Here is a 22,361-nt window from a genome sequence, read left to right on the forward strand (position 1 = left end):
GGTCTAGACTGGAGCTGTGGGGCTGCGCTGTATTTAACCCTTGCAAATTTTTGTCTAGCCCTCTAACCGCCTATTTAAGTGATCAAAGGCCATGCGATGCTGAAGGCATCCCTTGATGTACCATGTACTTTCTCTGCCTGCTTTTTGTATTAATGAAATGTTTTTTTTCAAGCCCCACTCGCACATCTTCATTTGGAAAACAAATTACTCCAATAAAAGCTGGCAGAGTAGCTCACAGCAAGCTTCACAGTGAGCCCGTGCGTGTGCCAGGGCTGCTTGCTAATACACAGCTGAGCTGCCAGAATGCTGAAGTCTCGTAACACCCCACAAAACTGCCAGTGTACCTTGTGGGTAATTAAACGTCACTCAGCTTTAGTAATCAGCCTTCGGTAATGGAGTTCAGCCAATTAAAATATCATTTTTTATAAGCGGGATAAAACTGGTGGCATATGACAGGAGGGTGACCGAATTGCTCACAGTTTAATGACACCTCTAACCGTGCCATAAAGGTGTCTGGTTTCTATGTAAATTGTTGCACACCATAGAATCGTTGGTTTTAATATCAGCGAGCAGTTTTTGTGTCATAGAGCCCTGTTTATACACTCCAAAGCGCAATGACTAAAAGGATCCCTCGACGGTAACATGAATCATGCGTGTTTGGTATTGCAGAGAGAGCATCCCATCTGGGCATGGAAACGTTGACGAGCCCGGTGGGATCCCGTCTCCTCCTGTCCTCCAGCTGGTCCCAGAAGCTGAGGTAAGATGCCAACGTTTCCTGAGCTAACTCAGAACGTCAGAGGGATGGAAGCCAAAATGTTCCTCTCGAACACCCCCACTGAATCCCAGTGATGAAATGTCTTGCCTTAAGCAATCTTCCAGTTGTGTTTTTTTTCTTGTCCTCGTTTAAAAGCATACCTGGCACTGCTCGGTGCTCGTTTGGGTTGAGGTCCCTACTCACATCTCACGTATGAAAGCGGTCCTTGCTTTCAAGAGAGCTGTGGTGTTGTCATCTCGAGCCAGGGTGGCGTGTGCTGTGTGAGCTCCCAGACAAGGAGCTCTTGCTCTTGTGCTGCGACTGAAGGCGGGGAAGTGACCGCGTGTGTCACTGTGCCACCCTTCATGTTGTTGTCTAGATGGAAGAGCCTGGGAAAAGGAGAAAGTTTACTTGTGCTTGGCATCTTCAGTCGCTGATATTAACATCCAGTGAATAAGTTCCAACATTTGCTGGAGCGAAGTAATAGTCAAGAGACTTGTTAAGTTAGCCAACTTTTCTTTTTCTTGATTTAAAGTTTGGATGTTGCCTTTGCTCTGTTACTGATCACGTTTCAGGGTATTCTTTTGTCTGCTTATCTTCTTCTCTGAGCACTTGTGCTGCGTGTGTATGACTGTGCTCATCAGGGAGCAAAGTCATAAAAGCACACGTGAAATCGGCAGCCTTTCTGTTCTTGGTAGAACCTCTGTGGAGCTGCAGCGTGACAGCCCGAGACCAAGGATGTGAGGAGAAAGCCTTTCAGGGGTGGACGGTGCAGCTCTGCCTGGTGGTGTCACCAGGTGAAACCTGAGGGTTGTAGCCAGGCATGTGAATTGGCTGCGAAAGTGGTGGCCTTTGTAGGGTTTGTGAAGACTTAATTTATGCTCAGTGATATTATTACAAATTGAGCCACTTTGAAAGAATCTTTATTAAACCAAGAGGAATATTACGTGGCTGTGCCACTAGAGGCTTTATAGAGGCTTTACAGTGTCTGTGGAAGCTCAACATTACCACGTGTGTAGAGAAGACAGATGGACGCTGCTTAAGGTACACATCCAGTCCTTTTTCTGTGTCCTGGTTTTGGCTGGGATAGAGTTAGTTTTCTTCCTAGTAGCTAGTACGTGTCCTTGTTTTGGATTGGGGATGAGAACAATGCTGACAACACACTGAGGTTTTGGCTGTTGCAGAGCAGCACTTACCTAGAGCCAAGGGCTGCTCAGCTCCTTACGCTGCCTGCCGGGTTAAACCGCAGCAAGCTGTTTCAAAATTGGTTTTCTTTAAAAGGTGCACTTCTTTATTCTTTTTTTTTTTTTTTAACTATTGTTTGCAGTAAGAAGCCATGGTACTGTACCGGAGTTGATGCATGCCACAGTAATGCTGCATCATACATGGGGAGATTCTGCCTTGGACCACCCCAAGAGGGGGAGAAATCTGGTGGATCCATTTCTTTGGCTTTTTGACCTAAAGGAGGGCAGGGGCAAAAGGCAAGGGAAGAGGTCCCCCCTTTTGCTGGGGCACCAGTGGTGTCAGAGCAACCGTGGTGTCTCCCTCAAATCCCCTGTAAGTGGCAACCCCAAACTCTGGTACTGATGCTGCATGCAAACATAGTAAAATCCGTCTCTCAGAGCACATGCTGCACCTTGGTGTTCCAGGTGTTTGCCAAACGTGGACTGAATCGAAAGGATCCTGGATGGAAGCCTGAAATGAGACACCGGGCTGCTGAAATGCACCGTGAGGAAAGACTCGGGAGAAGAACGTGACGGCTTCCTGGCTTGAACAGAAGGTAAAATGTCAGCAAATAGAAGGGTAACAAAAGTCACTGGAGAAGTGCCAGTGGCTGTATCACACAGGAAGGGGCATCCTTATTCTGTGTGCCGGACAAATACCTGGCTTGCTTTCTTAGCCTCGGCCTATGGGGTGCAGCAGGCACATGCTGTGTACATTTACACATAATGTTCGTGGTACAGCCTGCGTGGAGGTGCCTTAGAAATGTCCCTTTTGCTCTCTAACTGTGGTGTCTGCAGAAGGGACCTGTAGAAGAGAGGTTTGATAGCAATGGAAACTTGTTTCTGGGTCTTGGGGAATTTGTAGTGGCTGGATTAAAACAGGAAAGGGACAAAAACCTGCCTGTGTACTACAGAAGGAGGTTAAATATTGCTGAGTAAAGAAACAATTGGTTGATTCTTAACAGACACAGGGAAGCAACATGAGGAGAAGTAACGATGGGGAGTGCCTCACGTATGGAACAGGGAATTATTCTCTCCAGAAAATTCAGGCCCGCTTTGCTTCATTGCTTGACATGTTTTTTAAGAAAATGAGGGCTAGAGCTACACGATCCATGTCTATCAAGCATGTGTAAGCATGATATCCCATCTGACTCTCCGGAGCTAAACTGGAAATTTCTTGGTAGACGAATGGGAACCTAAGGGAAACAGTCCAGTGAGAGCTCAGATGCAGTAATTGGGTTATTTGCTATGAAAATAAACCACTGCCCTGATCCCAGCAATGTTACCCAGGTTGTTTGGCAAGTTTAAGAAGAGAGAAAAATAAAACACTAAGCCCTTCCTTTTCCAAAAAGTAGGCTATCCCAAAGCAACCAGCACGAGCACTGTGTAGAGGACAGTGTATTTCAAAGCAAGGGAACAGTCTGGGCTGTGAAGAGATCATAAAAGTTAACAAGAAGTGGCAAGAGCAGTACTGGAATGGGATTTGATTCATTTTGATCTCAGAGCTGGTGTCTGAACTCCAAAGGTGCCTCATTATTCATTACTAAAGTTGCCTCTGTGTCCCCTGAAGATCTTCAGTCAGGTGGCATCTTCCTCTCAGCCAAGTAAAGCGTTACGGATGGTAAAAATGCATTTCCTCTCCTATCACTAGGGCTGTCGGATGCAGTAGGTGTGCTCCGAGAACGCATGAACTTCAAAGCAGGAGGATGTTTCTGTGCTCTTCTAAATCACCGCCGGAGCCTGCCACTAAAAGTAGCACTTCTTCCCAGCGCTGCAGGTTTACTCCCGTGCGTGGTGCTCAGCTCAGTCTTCTTTAATTGGTGTGGAAGTCCTCAAACCTGGCGTGACTACAGGATGTCAGGATAAAGCAGCAGGTAAGCAACTGGGTTTTTAACTACCAGGAAAATTTTAATGATTTTGTGTTTCAGATATATGCATATATATTTACTACATTTTACATACTACTATACACATATATACCATTATACATATTTACTATCTCTTAGTTTATGTATAGTTAGTTTTACACATGTATGTAAATGAGAGTAGAAAAATTGCATAGAAGTTAACTGGGCCTCAGCTGACAATTAATGACTCCAGCTTTCTAAAATCCATGTCTAAAAATGCATTTTCCTCTTCGAGGACAGAGGAGGAGGATGGAGGTTGCTGGCACAAGCAGTCTTCTGCTCAGGGTCGGCTTCTCATGGCTAAGCTGAGTGGGGTGAAATCTTATTAGGGTGATTGTTGCAGTCTCCAACTATGAGAAAAATAATGCTTCAACCTCCACCTCTAGGACGATTTATGAGGGAAACCTAGGGAAGCTCTACACCAGAAGGAATGGGGTTTATTGAAAGCACTCGCTAGTGAGTTAATGACATGGCTTTGATGAAACGTGAGGCGACAGTACAGCATAGAAACAGGACACAAAAATTTTGGATCTGTCCTGTCCATTGTACTTACTTTAGTATCAGCAAATGCAGAAAATGCACGCTGTCACTGGGCATGGTATCTGTAATTTATGAATAATCTTTATTTTTAATACTGGGGGGGAGAGATTAGCATGTCTTTTTAACGCATAAAATTGTAAGTTGGTAAAAAGCTGTACGGTACATTTGATAACTGTTTTCATGTGCATTTAGTGCAACTTCTCCACTTGCCTAAGTGTTTAAGCAGGCATTTTTTTTGGCACAGTTAGTTACCTATTTATTAAGCTCTAAGCAGAAGGGCAGTTATAAATCACCGTATAGGAATACCTCAGGCCATGTTTTGATCTTTCTTGAGGCTCGTGTGAAAATGGCAGCATCTGCTCCATCCTGGCTGAGGTGTCCAGCGGGAGCTAGCAGAGGAGTATCGCACCAGCCCCACAAACCAGCCTCACCTTGTTGGAAACACCGCGTGAATGTGGAAGAGAGGAGGGGACGCACACGGTGTCACTGCATGACCAGCTCCAGAGGTGAGTGACCGACAGCCGTGGCAGCTAGTGCAGAGCCAGACTCCCAAAGGCCATCCCAGTGCCACCGTCAGTGGTTACAGGGCTTTACGGTGTTTGTCACCCGTCAGATTGTGCAGATGAAGTGCAGGCCACCAAATCCTCCTGTTGCCATCTGAGTACTTATTTCTGCTTACCATCTGTATTCAGTGAGATTCTGGGTTCTAAGGCCTGTTTGTAAAGGGGCAAAAACTGCTTTGTCTCACTTAGAAGGTTTTTGTTTTAACCAGGGAGTCTCACTCTAAGAGAGCTGTGGTAATATAAGAAAGACCTTTCTTCTTCCACTGCATATGAAGCAGATCAAAATGCGTTAATTATGGTAGATGTCACAGAATACAATTTGAGCAGGCTCAGTAGTGTGCTGTGGTTGCTGGTTTTTCTTCTAGAAAGGACGTTTTATATCTCAAACTCTTGATTTACCCATGAAACTGTTCTAAAAGCTATTTTGAAAATTGTCACGCTTCGTTTCAAATAATATATATATACTTCCTTTTGAATAATATATATATACAGCTCTTACCATATTATAGTCAAATGCACTTTTAATTTTAAATTTGATAATAGTTAAATAATTGGCTACCTCATTGTTGTTGACTTGACATATTTTGGTTCATTTCATTGCACTAAAAATGAGACTTTTGATCCAGAAATGAAAACAAGATATTCCAATTAGTAGTAACAGCCTTCTTTACTGATTACTTTAAAATAAAGACAAGGCATTTCAACTATTCACAAATACTTCTGACATATTGCAAAGTAACATAAGAGAAAAAAAGATCATGATCATATCTGAAGCAAAATAGTTTAAAGAATTTTTACAGATGCATTGTTTTTCCATTTCAAGATTTTTGCAGTATCTGGTGAAATCTGTTATACATACAGTGCTAGGGGACAAATTGAAAAAGTATCCTCAGAAAGGTATTTTGTCAGAACCAGGCACTCAGAACATGGCCTCTCATCTCTGTGGACTGTCTGCAAGGTTTAATTTATTTCTTTTTAATGGTATATTTATAGATTGATAGAATGATAGAATCATAGAATATCCCGAGTCAGAAGGGACCCATAAGGATCATCAGGTCCGACTCCTGGCACCACACAGGTCTGCCCAAAAGTTTAGACCGTGTGACTAAGTGCACAGTCCGATCTCTTCCTAAATTCAGACAAGCTTGGTGCAGTGACCACTTCACTGGGGAGCCTGTTCCAGTGTGCGACCACCCTCTCGGTGAAGAACCTCTTCCTGATGTGATATCCTGATGATATGAAGCTGACATTTGTTTTACATTTTATGTAAGTATTTAAAAGATCCAATACCTATTTCTCCTATGTATACATTTTTGAAGCTTTAAGACTGTGCCACTAACAACACTTTATCTGTCTTTTGTCATTTTCTGACATGTTACTATTACTTTGTCAAATTTAGACTTATTAATGGCAATGATGATGATGTTCCTTAACCAAAAATCACAAACGAAATCGAACAATTCCCTGGGAAACTGCAGACCACATGCATGATATGCAAGTAAAAAATTAGTCCAAAGTTCTGATAAACATTTAGTGCCAGCTAGAGCTAATATTTGGTCTAGTTCTAAACAGTAAAATGCTTATTATATACAGAACAGTTGGATGGAATATGGACATTTGACAAGGGTGGCTCAAGGCATTTCGCGGTCTGAATTGTTTGCACGGCCATAAGGCAGCTGCCCTTTTTCGTTTAGGCATGGGCTTGTGCCAGGCATGGGAAGGGAAGGGCCCTCAGCACTGCAGAGGGCTCAGACACACGAGGTACAAGTTACCTTCTCCTGGCTGCGCAATCTTCAGCTCAACCAGGAGTTTCTTGCAGGACTGAGAGCCCGTTAGGGCTTGCTCCTGAGCTAAAAGCAAACCTGGACAGCATGATCAGATGCCAGTTTACGTCAGGTAAGGATTTGTTTTTTTGCCTTCACCGTATTACAACACAAAGAACTGTACCAGCATTTCTCAATGAGCACCATTAACTGACTTTGGTAACAGATCTGTTGGCAGGCCCAGTAGGATCACACCATGTGCTGAACTCCTGTCCCGTGTAATAGGAAAGCACAGCTGCCAATTACCTCGCAACTAGAGTCTGTAAGTATTCAAAACATAAATATGTTCATAACCATACACATATACACAAAACACAGCAGTAGCAATATTACAGGATGCAGCGCCTACTCTATGTAACTGCTTTTTAATACAGATGCAACACCCACGTAAATGCTATTTAATATGAAACAACCCCTCCTCGAAGGTCAATGGCAGCACGCCAAAGGTCAGGTCCAGGCTTCAGCCAGGCTGAGCTGGCTCTGCAGCTAGCTCAATCCCACTGTCTGTCAACTCTAATTAATAGAAGAGTAGCACTATGGGAAAATAATGAGTATCTGTTAACTTTCTGAGCCGGAGATTTCTTTTCACGCCATTTGTAATTATTTCTCCCTTTTTCACAAGTGCTCTTTGTGTGAGCGCTCATTAGGCTTAAGAGAGGATAAAGTTATCACATACAAAATATGATTTAGGAGTAAGGCTTAATAGAAGCAACCAGCAATTGGGTTTGGAGCTCCTGAATCCCGGGAGGTGCTCTTCTTGTTTTTAAGGGAAGTTTCAGTGAGATTGCACTTAGCAGACCACTAAGAAGTTGTCACTGTCCAGCTGGTTCTTCTTTTTCTTGCAGCTCTGTTTCAAAGCTCGATAGGAATAGTACGAGAAGGGCTAGAGGAGATGACTGTGCTAGTCCCCTGTCTTTGCTAATGTTCTTCAGAGCAGCGTCCTCGCCTCAAGATCACATCATCGAGTCCAATGTCCCCAGTTCTTCCTTTCCCCTTTTCCCCTCTGAAAATAACCTAGGAAAAGAAAAAGAACAATTGTAGTGCAAGAATGAAATGAAAGAATCTTTGCTTGTGTGAGTAACTGGGTAATGGTAAGAAAGCAAAAGCAAGTGCAGCCAATCTTAACTGACTCAAAAATGCCTATATAATTCTGCTCAGAATTATGGATTTTTTTTCTTTTTCTGATCCTCTCCTTCTTTCTTCACTTTAGCAGAATCTTTGTGACGAGCCAGCAGTTCAGGATGGAGTTACGGCACAAATCAAGGTGGTGATTAAAGCTCTGCTCCAGTTGCCAGATCTGAGGTAAGAACTTCCACATAGGAGAATCTGTTGTGCTTTCTGTAGCTCATTCCTGCACTGTTCTCATTGTCCCTCACAGCAAACACACAACATCCTGCATAGTCTAACAAAATCCTGTCTAATGGAGGAGCTTTCCATCCCTAAAACACCGCACAGCTGACTTGGTCCAAATGCCAAACATAGTTGGAACTGAAAACCCCCAACTTTTACTTAACAAATTCTGGCTCCTGCAGAGCTGCGGTAATCTAGAGAAGCACTGACTGCTTGCAAAATGGCAGTGGAAGTTTGGGCATGGATTTACGGAGACCGTTAGCAGTCCAGATTTAGCCTGCATAGAAGAAACTCATCAAACATAAAGCTCGAGTAGAAGACCTATAGCATAAATCAGGGCAGGGATGATTTACAGAACGGCCAGCTGACTTGCCATAAATCAGTATCGCTCACCAGTATTACTGCCTTACAAGCAGAAGCCTGAATGGCTTTAATATGGTATTTTTTGACCAGGTTTTAAAAACTATTCAAAGCCTACAGCAAAACTTTGTAACCGTTTGTTGTTATCACTGAGCTGGAAAGAGTTAATACAGACTTACAGATCAGAAATTCACCTGTGTAGTTAAAAAATAGTTTGGATGCTTGCTGAAAGCAGACTTTTATTTTAAATAAAGCATAGTAACAGGGGAAGTCAGAGAAGCTATGTTGAATATGCTGAAATTCTTGTTTAGAAATAAGTGATTTTGGATGTGCTGTAGAAATAGTTTACACAAAGCAAAGTCATCAGAAAGTCTGATAAAGGATTCCAGTCTCTATTCATATTCTCAGGTTTTCAGAAGCCCCCCCCCCCCCCCCAAAAAAAAAAGCACTAGTATTTAATTGCTTTTGCTTTTTAATTAGCTAGAAAATTAAGTGTCCATTTTTCCTACACTTTTCTGTGGCTAGTGCCTTCCCTGCTTATCTAGCGTTTTTTCTCATTCCCTGATCCTTGGAATAAATGTCACAAATGCTTTAGGTCAGCAGCCCGGGCTACCCAGCCTGGCTGGAAAAATTCCCAAACTTGACGATTCTGCAAGGTCCTGTGAGGCAGCGATCAGTTACGGTTTGCAAGCCACGCTGACAGCTACTGCTGAGGCAGAGGACAGTGCAAAGGGGAGCTGTTATTCTTCTTTAAAAGCTTTGGGGGGGGTCCCTAAAACTCATTTACTTGTCTGCCAGTAAATACGTTAGTAATACATATTTACTTTAAAAGTGTTCTTATAGAGACCATGTTTAACATCGCACCCTACTTCTGAGGGTCAGTGTTAAACTTAGCAAAAAATTGTAAGAATGGGATAAATATATTGTTCACCTGCTATAAATGTCCACATTCTCAGTCTGACATTCGTTTACAGCTAACAGAACACCAGGCATCTTTTTTATTATTGCTCTGCTGAAAGCAGAGACTGAAGAAAAATGCCGAGCATTTGATGCATCATTTTAATCACCCAATGCTTCTAAGATTTCCAGGTATTAAAAGATTCTCCATGGTACTTCATACAGCTGCTTCTGATTATGTTAAACAATTTTGTGATACTGGCATACCGAGATCATCAGTTACCTCCTCATCCAGATCAGCTGCAGGTGTGCTGAAGAACGTAAAAACATGTGCAATAACACAGGTAACCTCCCTGCAGTGTCAGAAATGACTGTTCTCAATATCCCATATATATTAATATATATGGGATATTATATATATAATAATATGTAATATATACTATTATAGTATATATAGCATATACTATACACTGTATTATATATACTATATAGTACATATTGTATGTATACTATATATTACGTGCTATAGTATATAATATAAACAGATACTATATATACTAAATATATACACTATATACTATATATACTATTATAGTATATATATACACTATATATTATATAGATATAATTTATATTAGTATAGTACAGTATATATAGTATATAGTGTATATATACACTAGTATGCTATAATAGTGTACTATTATAGTATATATATACTGTATAGTATATAGTGTGTGTATATAGTATTGTATATATACACTAGTATACTATAATAGTGTACTTTTATGGTATATACTATATAGTACATATACTATTATAGTATATATACTATTATAGTATATATAGTATATAGTGTGTGTATATATATAGTATATAGTATCTGTTCATATTATATACTGTAGTATTTAATATATACTATATATACACTACTATATATAATAGTATATATACTATATAGTATAAATATACTATACTATAGTATAAATATAGTATATAGTGTATGAATTATACACTATAAATTGCATATAAATATACTATATAGTGTATATATATACTATTATAGTATATAGTGTGTGTATATAGTATATATTATATACTATAGTATATAATATAAACAGATATAATCAATATCTGTTTAACCACTTCTTAATCCACAGGGGATGATCCTTCCTATTGCATGACACTGTGTTTTTTTTAAAAGCATATTTCACGACCAATCTTGATACGGGCTATTTGGAAAATTTGTACTTGCTTTTTTTTTCCAAAACAAGTCCAGTATGCTCTTGTCCTTTAGGTTGCTCTTTCCTACATGATAAGTGAGTCCCTGATGAAAAGGCTGTACGAGGTAGCTCAGTACAAGCTATTTTGTAGTTTTCCGTCTGTCTATTACTATGGGTGTTGTGGTTTGTTCTACACAGAACTAATTAGAAATGTGATTCCATTGGCAAGGATAAATGTAGAAGTAAAAAACAGGCAGAAATTGGACCCGGAAGGCAAACGATTGAGTGCTACACCACCTAAGTGTCTTCAGAGTCTCATGCAAAGAAAAAAAAGGCAGTAAATGCAATTGTACTCACACTCTTGGTGCCCAGTCCTCGCAAAGTTATGTGTGTCTGCCTCCAGCCATGGCCACCGTTTCTCCCCCAGACAGCTGGGCCGTGAGCACCGTTTCTCCTCACAAAGACTTGGAGGGCACCAGAATGCAGGCCGGGCACCTTGTGCCGAAACGACAGGCATAAGTCCCCAGCCTGAGCCGCGTGGCCCAGCGGCAGGATAAGATGCGCTGCTTTTCCCTCTTTGCCTTCGGCTTCAGAGATGGTCAGGTACTGTCCCCCTGCAAAAGGGAAAGCAGTGACTTTGGTAAAGTTCTGCTGTTTGATAATGCTTATGCATTTGGTCCTGAAATTTTAAAGAAATAAAAAAAGACCATAAGGTCCAGTGAGTCGTAAATAAAGCATATTGGTGCTGGACTGAGAACCAGAACTGACACATCTCCCCCTGTAAGGTAAGATTCACAGTGCTGGGCTTCTATTTACAGTGTGCCAGGTTAGGGCTTTCTTATCTAATCTCTTTTTTACACAGCAAATACTACAGCTGTTGAAAATGAAGTTCATCTGTTTCTTCATTTCAGACATCCCCTTGGTGACTGATTTTAAACCCCAGTGACATCGAAGCTACCGTGTAAATTTATGTATCTTGTAAGCTGTATGTTTGCTAGTAGAAGGCCAGCATAAATGTTACGCTGTAATCGAGCTACAGCTCTGTACATTGCTTTTATCTTGGAAACTGCGTTAACAGGTTAAGTCTCTAAGTGTATCTATTTGCAAATAAGACCAGCCTTTTCATTTAACCATAATTTAAACTCTTAATCTATCTGAGATACAGAAAGTTAGAAACAGTTAGTTATGATTTCCAAACAGCTAAAGTCTTCTCTAACAGTAGTAAGCTGCTACTGAACACAAGCACTTAATTCAAAACTCCATTATTATCTCTGATCATGTTTGAAGTATAAGTAAGTACCTTCATAAAAACACCTAGTACATGAAGTAGAGGATCTCATGGATATAGCAATGGCCATTAAATCTTTTTTAGAAAAAAAGAAACAAAATTATACATCCATAAATCCCATACACCTTTTCATGTAGGTACTTAGAACTACAATAAATGGAACTTCAAATCCTGCAGAAAACTCACACCTGTCTTTTATCTTTGAACTTTTCATTAAAACATTTTCAAGGTGGATGATAACTTTCAAATTTAAACTGACCAAAGGGGGGGGTGGTACTCTTAAAAGAGAAAAAGAAAGAAAAAAATCTTATTTTACTCTTAACCTAAGAATCTATTTTTAATATATGAGAGCAGAGTATCAAAGGATCTAAGTTAAGGTAAAGGGTCCAGGCAGCCCTCGTAATTGAAACCAATGCTGTAGGTTTTGATATTTTTTTCTAAATACCGCATATTAATAAGAATATATTCTTAACAGTTAAATTGTTGCCATGCTACTACCAGGACTTGTCAATCACTTAGAAGTAAAGCAAACGATGTCTCCAATTCACTACTTCTACACGGGTTTTAAAGTTCCTTTGGCCTCATTGAGAATTAACTAAGCCAAGTATTTTTCTGCTAAGGCCTCACGTCTGCATTTGGGCGTGAAGTGGGATCCATTTGTCCAAGTATCTGTTAAAGCTTTCTTTTTTTTATTAATGAATTGTTTTTGCCTCAAAGTCACTAACTGCTAAAATAAGAGAATTCAAATAGCTGCACCTGTTTGTTGTAGATACAATTATTTCACTCTGAAAGTACTGACCTGACTCATTACCTGCATGTGTTTCAGATAGTTACAGTGACTGAACCCAATCAATAGGAAACAGATTTAGTAAGCACAAAGCCAACATAGCTGTAGGCATGCCCCTACAGGAAAAGGTCCCCTCAAAGCAGCATTTTCCGCATGCGAGATAAGCTTATAAGGCTTCAGCGTGGCACCTTTCAAAATACAGATTCTGATAAACCAATAAATGCCAAACTTTGAAAGGTGAAAGCAAACACTCCGGCGCAAGCTGTGAAAATAAATCTCTGAAACAAGGTATTCCAGACAGGAGGGAGCGGGGTGGGTGACTTCAAGGGACTAGTTTTAACAGGTTGTGTCAACAGCAATAGAACAGGCACAGGAAACAAAAAGCTGAGTGTCCCTGACTGGAAAGCAACACCAAGGGAAAAAAGGTCTAAGAAAAAGCCAGTTAAAAATCATGGTTCTGGAACTTAGTACATATTAACAACAGTTTTTGAATACAGATAATTGATATCCTTTAATAACGTACTTTCTCAGAAATACAGTGGTTTTTTGACTCCATTGTTTAAAACACTGTGGGAGTTATGGGTGGTCTTTTTAAACACGCCAGCCTGCATGCAGGACACGGCTCCATTTTCTGTCCTGCAGGAGGAGGGAGCTCTGCCCTTTGAGTCATCCATGAGACTCTTGAAGTGTCATAACAAGCTACAGAAAACAAGAGCATGCCCGTGAGCAGGAGGCACTTCCACTTAGCCATCCAAACAGACTGAAAAAAGCTGCTGGGCACACCTGCCCTGGTGGCAAACGACTGCCCCATCATGGCAATGTAAGCACAGACTTCTATGACAAGGTGGGATGTAGGGAAAATGGGTCTCGGTGCCCTCATCCTCCCTCAACTTAACCTACAGCATCTGAGAGCGTTTCCTTCTGAAGCCGGCCATCCGCTCACATAATGCGAGCACTGTGCGCTTCAAAGGCTGCTCTTCAGGGGATGAAGTAATCCCTTCCTTACCTTACAAGAAGCCAGAGACGTGTGGTGTGTCTGATCCCCGGGGCTGCAATGCGGGCACTGCAAGGGGCAGGGTGCGTGGACACGCACCCCTCAGTGCCGCTGGGTAACACCTACAGGGGCCTCACCCAGCTCACCAGTGGCGTGGCGGAGCGGCCCTTCTGCTGGGACCACAGCCGGAGGTGTGCGACTGAAAGGGTCTCACCTAACGGTGCCACTCCCCTGTCCTGCAGGTGGCTAGCGCACGCTCCCCTCTAACAGTCATTTCAAGGTCACTTTTGTCCACCCCAAGCATACACTTAGACACACGCAGAAATTGCTGCCCATTACCAGCCTAGTCTTCCTTCCTTCCAGCTACTTAACAATTTTCCTATACGCTGGTTTCTGTAATTTAGCGTTGAATTTAATAAAATGAAGCTGAGAGACTGAACTAAACCAAGAACATTATATTTGGCACCAGAACAAAGACTAGTCCCAACACTTTCTTTAATTTTACTACTAATATGGAAATAATTATGTCCGTGTGGTGATTTGAAAAATAAGCTTTGTTTCTCCATAAATAAAAGTTGTTCTCTACTCCATATTTTTGTTCTTTCTGATCCTTTTTGATTCTTTTGAGACATCTTTTACTAAATACACTTATTACTCTTTTAGATACATTTGTAAAGATAGCAGCTAAAATTCCAACACAAATCATCTTTCAATGTTTTTTTTTTTCATTTTGATTTTGTACACAGAAGAGGTGTGCTTGTGAAACATAGCCTATAACTAAAGGGATACAGAATCTGTGCAAATGAGGGAACTGTCACCAACCTCAAGCCTGGGTAGCTCTTCAGCTACAGGATATGCTCGTACACGTGTGTCTTACCTGATGCATCTCTAATGGGTTCCCAGTGCAAGTCATCATCTTTGTCCTTGATCCATCCACACAGGCCACTATCAAAATTACAGCTGTGTACCAGCACACCTAGGCAGAACAGAGCAGGAAGGCAAAAGAAAGTGGTTTTAATTCCATTGGCTGAGGAACTATAGCAATTGCCCTTGTGGCTGACACTGGCACATAAACAGGGAAATAAAATGCAGCAGAAAGAGCACTAGAAAAAGAATACGTAAAATTACTAAAACAATAAAAGGGCTGCTCTTATTATTACTAACAATTCATGCTATTTTTGTGCTTAGTCTGTTAGGAAAAGAAACTATAAAGGTTCACTTAGGTGTTTTTTGTTTTCTTTTTAAGAAGCATAGCCTAAACAAGGAGCATAAGGTGCAGGAGTCCTGTAAAATGTATAAATGCACAAAAAAAAAAAAATCAAAATAAATCCTAAACCCCAGGCCCCAAACGGGAGATGTGATCTTTACCTGGGTCATCGTTGGCTTCAAATTCATCAGCGGTAATCCCTCTTTCAATTTCAAGTATTTCAAACAGATTATTGCTCACTCCAGGCTGGCGTGGAACTGTGAGAAAAGTAGTTTTTTTCAGAAATGAATGAGATAAAGCTAGTTAGTGACCTACTTCCTTATCTTTAATAAAAAACGGCAGAGCAGCTCTGGGCATTGTGCTTTTCTTGGAAAATTCAATATACTTAATTATAGTTGACATGAAGATTCATAAACTTTATGCCGAGGTGATTTACGTTGTAACATTTATCTGAACTCCATAAAAGGTGACTGCAAATCTGCTAAAGGCTCTTCTAACAAAAGCTGCTTTTTCAACCAAGGAAAAAAAACGTTTAACCTTGAAGCACACGTTTGGAGAAAAACGCCAAATGCACTTTTTAAGCTAGTGGTTTCTCAATAAAATGAAGCCACATTAAAGCCCTTCCTCAAATTTTCTGAGGCACTCACCTTCCACAGCTGTTTTATAGGAGGATGTCAACACAAAGCACTGGTACTTGGAAGAAGCCCCACATGAGATACCCTATGCAGCCAAACTCAGAAACACAGCTGAGGGTATTACCATGTCCCTGCAAAGGATTAGAGTTCCCTGAACAATTATCAGGATTAGACTCAAGTTGAAAAGGAGGAGTTTTCTATTCAAGTGTAATTCAATTTTTTACTTTCCGATAAAGTCTGTCCTTCAGTTGTTCTCAGCTGCAAGGGGAAGGAATGCTCTCGGTCGTTTACAGGTTATTAGACACTGAGCTGCAGCCACAACAGCCTGAAATTTAAGAAGTCTTCGTGAGAGCCACGGCTGCAGAATTCAGGGGGCTACAAAGACTTCCACTTACTTCTGAAGAGTGCCAGGCTGTGTACGTCTCCAGAAATAACACTTGGGTGTCAAACCTGAGAGACAGCTCAAACTAGATATAAAGAGATTGCGCTGGCTGGAGCTGTCTGGGAAAGTTCCTCTCTGAGAGGCAGGTCTCCTGCGTAATTAATAACAGTAGCAGCGGGTTTCAGGCGCGTCCTGAGATGTTGCAGACACCTCTGACACCTACAGTATTTGTGAGAGCCTTATCTCTTAAAAACTTGACACATTTTCCATACTCGGCGCTCAAAGAAGTATCTAAACATCTGCATATGCTTTTTAGGCAAGTGAGAACAAGAATTGAGAAGATTTATAATAAAATAAACAACCATGTTGTTTTCAGGAAATCAAAGATAAGAAGGAACTTCTTTTGCACTAGGACAATACGTAAATAGGATCTTGCAACGACCCCTCTAAATCCAGAAGACAGAGCAAAACGAAAAATAAGAATGAGGTAGCTTCCTGCTTTTCACAACTGGGACAAAATAAGCAGCCTGATAACAGGTTTACCAAATGCAAATGTATTTTTAAAGTAGTATTACATGCTACAAATTTTGTATAGCAAAATGAAAAAGCTTGAAGTCTGTATGAAGCTCATTAATTCCTCAATATTGCAGTCATTTTTGGAATTATTCCTACTTTTTTTTTGAAACATTTGTAGATTTTGGAATACGTCTATTTGCAGTCTAGGGTATTAACACACAAACAGCCTCAAGGGCTTCAGGTTGGTTTGGGGAGTACAGGCCTGTTAATTTTTACATAGTTTGTACTAATATTTTGGCTATTTCAATAAGCCCCCGCAGTGAGGATCCACTTCACGTTACAGTCATGCTGCACCCCGCTCATCCCTAGGCACACGGCAGTCACCACGCAAGAGGCCCATCCTCAGCCCCAGGTCCCATGCAGCTGCCAGCAACCCCAGCCCACCTCTCCTCTAGTTCAGTAAAATACCATTTCTAACGCACTGTTAGTCTATAAACATCCGAGTTACACCTGTGCGCACACACAGGCATTCTCCAAATTAAAGTTGGTATCACTGACCAATAATTAAAGCTCTACAAAGGATATTTTTTCAAAACTTTTCTCTAAAGTCCTCTCCAAACACTGTTGTCATGGGTTTCTAGAAAAACAGGTTGCAGGGCTTTAAAATAGTCCTTTCAGTGCTCAGCCCCCATGAGAGGAACGTGCACTCGGTATGAAACGAGTTACCACAGGAGATGCAGGACTCCAAATACGATCCATGTGTACACTTCTTTTTGCTACGACAACTTGTATGCCGAGTGGTGATCCTGGGAGAAAGTATTTGGCACAGTTATTTTCTGCAAGCTTTCCAAGCCCTTTCTGTGTACTTTATATAGCATATCACTGTGCTTTTCACTTTACTCCAATGGTTTGATAAAGCTTGTTAAATATAAACTTGGCTTCTTTTTCTTGGAGAATGCTGCTTGCTGTGAGCGAGCCAATACATCAACACCACCATATTCTCAAAGTTAATTAGTGTGAGTTCTTCATGGATGCATGTATGTAGGGGGGAACATTTAATAACTGCTTAAGACTGACTTCTTTTCAGCTTTTTAATCCCTGGGGAAACAGTAGGACTTTTTTTTTTTTCATTACTTGTTAATTGCTGAGTTTGGGAGTGTAAGAGATGGTGTGTGCATGCCAGGCTGTTTATAATTATAGAATAATCACTGTTTTGGTGTTACAAAACCAAAACAAACCATGGAGTGCAGCTCCACATCACTAATAATTTTTATGACTGTCAGTAGTACAGTGCTCTGCCTTACAACAAACGTTGCGCACTTAACACAATCCCATTCCACACAACGAGCATGACCGAGCTTCCCACTTCTGGTCAAAGCAAAGCGAGCAAAAAGATTATTTTTTTTTTGACTGAGGAGTTGCTACGATTAAGAGTTGTTAAATTCCACTTCTAAAAATCCCCACAAGTGAGGAGCTCTCATGCAGAACTAGCAGAGAGCAGCTAAGAGAAAGGGTAGCCCAAAGGTCAGCCAGGCTCCTCAGTCATTTAGTACAGAGTACAGCCTCTTTTCCCCCAGGGAAGACTTAGATTCATGCTGGGCTAAAAAGAAGGGGCAGCAGAGAGATGCACTTCACCCTTTTTATTCGGATACCCCCAGTGTCCTGGCTGTGTTGCCTAAAGCTCTGCAGATTCCACCTTTGCAGTGAGAATTACCTGAGGAATGGCTTTGGTGGGCTGTCCCACCTCTAAATATCATTTGCATAATGGTGAGAGACGGTGCTCGAGTGTGACTGCTCTGAAGTCCAGTCCTGCATTCTCAGGCAGTGAGAAGGCTCATTAACTCCGGCCTAAGTCGAACATCTTTTTATATATGTTTCCGTAAGATCCTGTGAAAAGTAACCTGCTTTTCTATGAGGAGAGGTGCAGTGACAACACAGTTTGCAGGAAACACAGCTAAAATAACTAGCATACAGCAGCTCGCACATCAGATCTGGGGATGTAGCTAGGTGGAAGATGGATGGAGGGTATAATTTGTGAGACTCCTAAATCTTAGGGTTGAGCTCCAGAGTACAAACAGGAACAAAGGGCCTCTCTTAAATGCTTAAATATGAAAATGAATACATTTTAACAGGTGCCAGAACAGTGAGGACAAATTAGCTGCTACTGCAAAATGATGCTGCTCCAGTGATAGCAGGGAATAACAAAACCCACATTCTTGCTTTTAGCACTTCCCTTACTTCAGCGGTTTCGAGGATCATGTAACTGCATTTACTGCACTAAGGACTTCTCAGCCATTGAAAGGGGCAGCAAAAAGAATCGTTTTACTCCTATCTTTAGATCTTTTTAATAGCTGTTATGAGAAAAGACTCCCAATTCCAATCTCTACAGCTCCACTAAGGAGCTAAGAAGGAAAATTGCTGAACTATCTTTTAATGCAGATAAGGGGTTTTGTTCTTGCTCTGCTGATACCCAGAGTTATGCGTTGTCTTTAAGCTTATGCTTTTAACGCTTGTCACCCAGATCCCAATGGTAGCAGAAACTCCTGGCCTTACTGAGAAGTATGTTCTCTTTCTTAGACTTTAGCCATCTTAGTAAACAGAAGAGATTCCTCTGTATTTCACTACAGTTTGTATGAGCCCTGAAATAGTTAAATATTAAGCCATCGCTGCATTCCTCCCTCATTGCCATTCCCCCCGTATCCGTATCAGCAGATTATCCTTGGTGCCAGATTCCACTGTCTGCATCTCACAGAGTGGTTCAAAGGCCAAGTGTAGGAATTCCATTTTAAAAAATACTCATTTTTTGTTCTCTGAAAAAGCAGCTCGGCACACTCATTACAGGCACTTTTAGAAAAGGGGTAAAGCATCTAAGGAAATGCGACAACCCAGTACCTGTCAAAAACTGCAAAGGTATTTAAATAACATTATCAGCAGAGTGCTTTGTGCTCTTTGTTACCACTGAACAGACCAATCTCCCTGGTCCCCAGCTGATTTCAAGCTGAGCAGCACATTCAAGAGTGTTCAGAAGTGAAAGCTTAGGAGAGGTTTGCCCGGCGTGAGATGACAGGTCAAATAACAACAAAGGGCGAAAACTGAGAGCGAGTCACCAAGAGCAAGCTCTGGAAAATGTTAAGTAATGAAAAATTAATATTTGAAAGATGCTTGCGGAAAACAAGTACACTTGCCCAGGCACATTTCCTCTCCTGAACTAGACCACCAGAGCGTTTGCAGGATTTGGTCCTGTGCACGAGGCCATCTACCAGTGTACAGCACACCAACCACCCCTTTTGCCATGGACTGCCTAAAAGAAGTATTACACAGTCAGATGGCTAACCAAAGTAGCGGTTACTGTCATGCTACTTTGTCAAAGTCAGGCTAAGGCTTCAGAGCCTGACAAAAAAGAAAAATAGAAGTTCATCTATCACAAGGTTACCTCGTTTAAAAACACAACTTTAAAGATGGAGGTCATATGCTAAGGGCTGGAAGCTCTGAATCAACAGTGGTTGTTGGCTACACCGCTCTTCGTGCTGGGCTTTGCCCCTCCTCGTGATAAAACACTACCTTTTGCGACTCGTCAGGATACAACAGCCTGCAGTGACAAGCAAGGAAGCGGCCATTGAAACCAAGGTTAAGTTCTACCTGATGCTCTGAGTGGATCTAGCATGAATTTCCTCCTCCATTGTCCAAGCCAACAAGTGTTACGAAATGACTGAACAGCTGCCTGCATTCACCCCTGGGAAATGAAGGCAAGAGCGTGGCTCTCTCTTTTCATGCTGGCACATGGACCAGAGCACAAACTCCTTTTTGAGAACTGGTTTCTTTGCTGCCTCAACTGCAGAAGTAGAAGATGTGCGGGAAATGAACCTCAGGAGCCTCAGTACAAGCCAAATTAAATTAGCTTAAGTCCACGATCCAAGAACATTGCAAAGATGTCTGATACAGATGAGGTTAGTAAAGTTTAAAGAAGGTGAAGGAAGTAGTTGTAAAAGCCCCTTTCCCTGAGGAAATACAAAGGCTAGTGAAAAGAAAAAGATATGCACAAACATTTTTGGAGGTGGGGAGCATCTGGCACGTTCACATGGCAGATAAGAAGCACATCAGAGGTCAGCTAAACGTTACTAATTAGTTCAGTTTAAAATTCTGTACTGTGGTAACATTCCAGCCATTCATGTTGTGTTTGGCCAAGAGGAATACTTTTTGAGAGGCCCTGGCTTGTGTGATGTGGGAGCATTGCTGTCCTGAGCTCGTGGTGCCTCACACAGAGCAGTTCAAATCAGGATGATCCCTGTGCTGCAGCCTTGCAGCTGAGTGCTGCTCTCCCACGGGGCTGGCCGGCAGCACAGCCACATAACTTCTCCCCTTCCCCACAAAATCCTACAGTGACAGGACTCGGGAGGCGACACCTTACTCTGCAAGAAACGCTTGCCTTTATGAGGCAGCACTAGAACTGTTTTGCACTTGACTATAGGTTTCCAATCCTAGACAAACACTTTTGTGCACTCACTGATTAAATCTCTTTGGATAGAGGGAAGGTGGGAGGGGACATCAGTGTCTCCCACCTAGATGACTGCTGCAAAGTAGCATAATTGGGGAAAAGAAAGGTACCAGCTTCGTTAAGGATCATGCTACTAGCACCACGCAAATTCCTACACCCTACAGCACATCTAGAGTATTTCAGCCACTCAGTTACGTACGTCACGCACCAACGTGTATCAAGGATTTCTTTAGCAGGGGATAGAGCAAGAAATAACATGGGTTTAAAGACACTGACTTGATCTGTCCCTATATTGCCTGCTGAAGCCAGTAACAATTGCTGTGCTTGATGCCTATGGGAATCCTGCTTACTGTGCACTCAAGCCTTTGAAGCTGTGTATGGACACCACGGACCTCAAAGGATAGCAGCTAACTTATATAAAAAACTAATAAATACTTTTCAAAGATTAACTTTTCCTTCTCCTATGTCTGTTATATGGAAAATAACGTAAGCTTATAGTTAGGAAACAGACTTGAACATTCTTACTTGCCTACTTTCAAAGCTCCTATATCCCAAACATTCATATGGAAAGCACTAGCTTCTAAATCTAGCCTTTGGAAAGATTAGAGCAAACACTAATTAAAAATACTCTTTATGCAAGTGATTGTTTTTACCTCATGTAAATAGCTGAAAGTTATCCCCCAACTTGGGAATTCCAGAGAATACTCGCAGCACAAGACAGCCTGGGAAGCACAGCGCTATAGCCTAGACTAATTTCCAGAGAACCCAGTATTTTTAACTATTGCTTCCATTATATTAATGTTCAGGAGCCTTTACTCTTTTTTAAAAATTTTATATTAAAATATTATTTAACTGAATATATTATTTGAATTGTTTAAAAACAATCTGGAAAAAGCCAGAACAGGATTTATCTTCCCAAACTCTAAGTCGGTTTTTGTCTCTAGTTTGAATTTATCAAATTGTCTACAGCAGACAAAATACCAACAGAGAAAACAAAACATTTTTTATAAGGAAGAAATTATTTCACTATGTCATGGTCTAAAGGAACACAGCCCAACAAGTTACTTCATAGATGCCAAAGCAACCAGAAAAAAACTCCCACATTGCTTGTACACCTTCTCTGAGACAGCAAACTTCCTCCTCCTCCTCCATCACTCCTGCAGCTTCATTGTACGTCAAGCTGAAGGAAAAGGGCTGATCCAACACACCCTCCCCATCTCTAAAATTTGCAGCAGAACTAAAGATAAAATTGGGTGTTGAATGTTTCTTGGCAGCTGTATGCAACTCTACATGTGCCAGTAGAGTCATCTGAGGCACTCACTAAAGCTGGCGTAGAAACAGTGCTGTGTCTTTCAGAGCAGTTCTTAAAATGACATGTCCTCATGCTAGGGGAATCTTTAGTATCGTCACCTTTTACGTA

The 22,361-nt window shown here is 41.3% G+C and overlaps 2 protein-coding genes across 17 annotated transcripts in view; one reads left to right on the forward strand and one right to left on the reverse strand.

Annotated features, from left to right (window-relative positions):
* The window catches only part of TBCK (TBC1 domain containing kinase), a 147,175-nt gene extending 132,880 nt beyond the window's left edge, over positions 1–14,295 (forward strand). The window contains exons 32-39 of one of the 12 annotated variants that reach the window (XR_013950671.1): positions 670–757; positions 2,404–2,534; positions 3,629–3,851; positions 4,759–7,072; positions 7,656–7,883; positions 8,021–9,761; positions 11,549–11,715; positions 13,355–14,295. The gene's annotated coding sequence lies outside the window, so the exon portion shown is untranslated. Of the gene's footprint in view, positions 1–669; positions 758–2,403; positions 2,535–3,628; positions 3,852–4,758; positions 7,073–7,655; positions 7,884–8,020; positions 9,762–11,548 lie in introns of all 12 variants that reach the window. The other 11 variants (XR_013950674.1, XR_013950675.1, XR_013950676.1 and 8 more) reach the window with 11 other exon arrangements.
* Positions 5,636–22,361, reverse strand: part of NPNT (nephronectin) — a 65,819-nt gene continuing 49,093 nt past the window's right edge. For all 5 annotated transcript variants that reach the window (XM_080590669.1, XM_080590670.1, XM_080590668.1 and 2 more), the window contains 4 exons: positions 15,075–15,170; positions 14,584–14,682; positions 10,995–11,251; positions 5,636–7,824 (listed from right to left, as the gene is read on the reverse strand). In XM_080590669.1, the coding sequence (XP_080446795.1) occupies positions 7,729–7,824; positions 10,995–11,251; positions 14,584–14,682; positions 15,075–15,170 (548 nt within the window). In that variant the 3' untranslated portion in view covers positions 5,636–7,728. The remainder of the gene's footprint in view (positions 7,825–10,994; positions 11,252–14,583; positions 14,683–15,074; positions 15,171–22,361) is intronic.

This window comes from Anser brachyrhynchus (genome assembly GCF_964034855.1).
Source record: "Anser brachyrhynchus genome assembly, chromosome: 4".
Lineage (NCBI taxonomy): Eukaryota > Metazoa > Chordata > Aves > Anseriformes > Anatidae > Anser > Anser brachyrhynchus.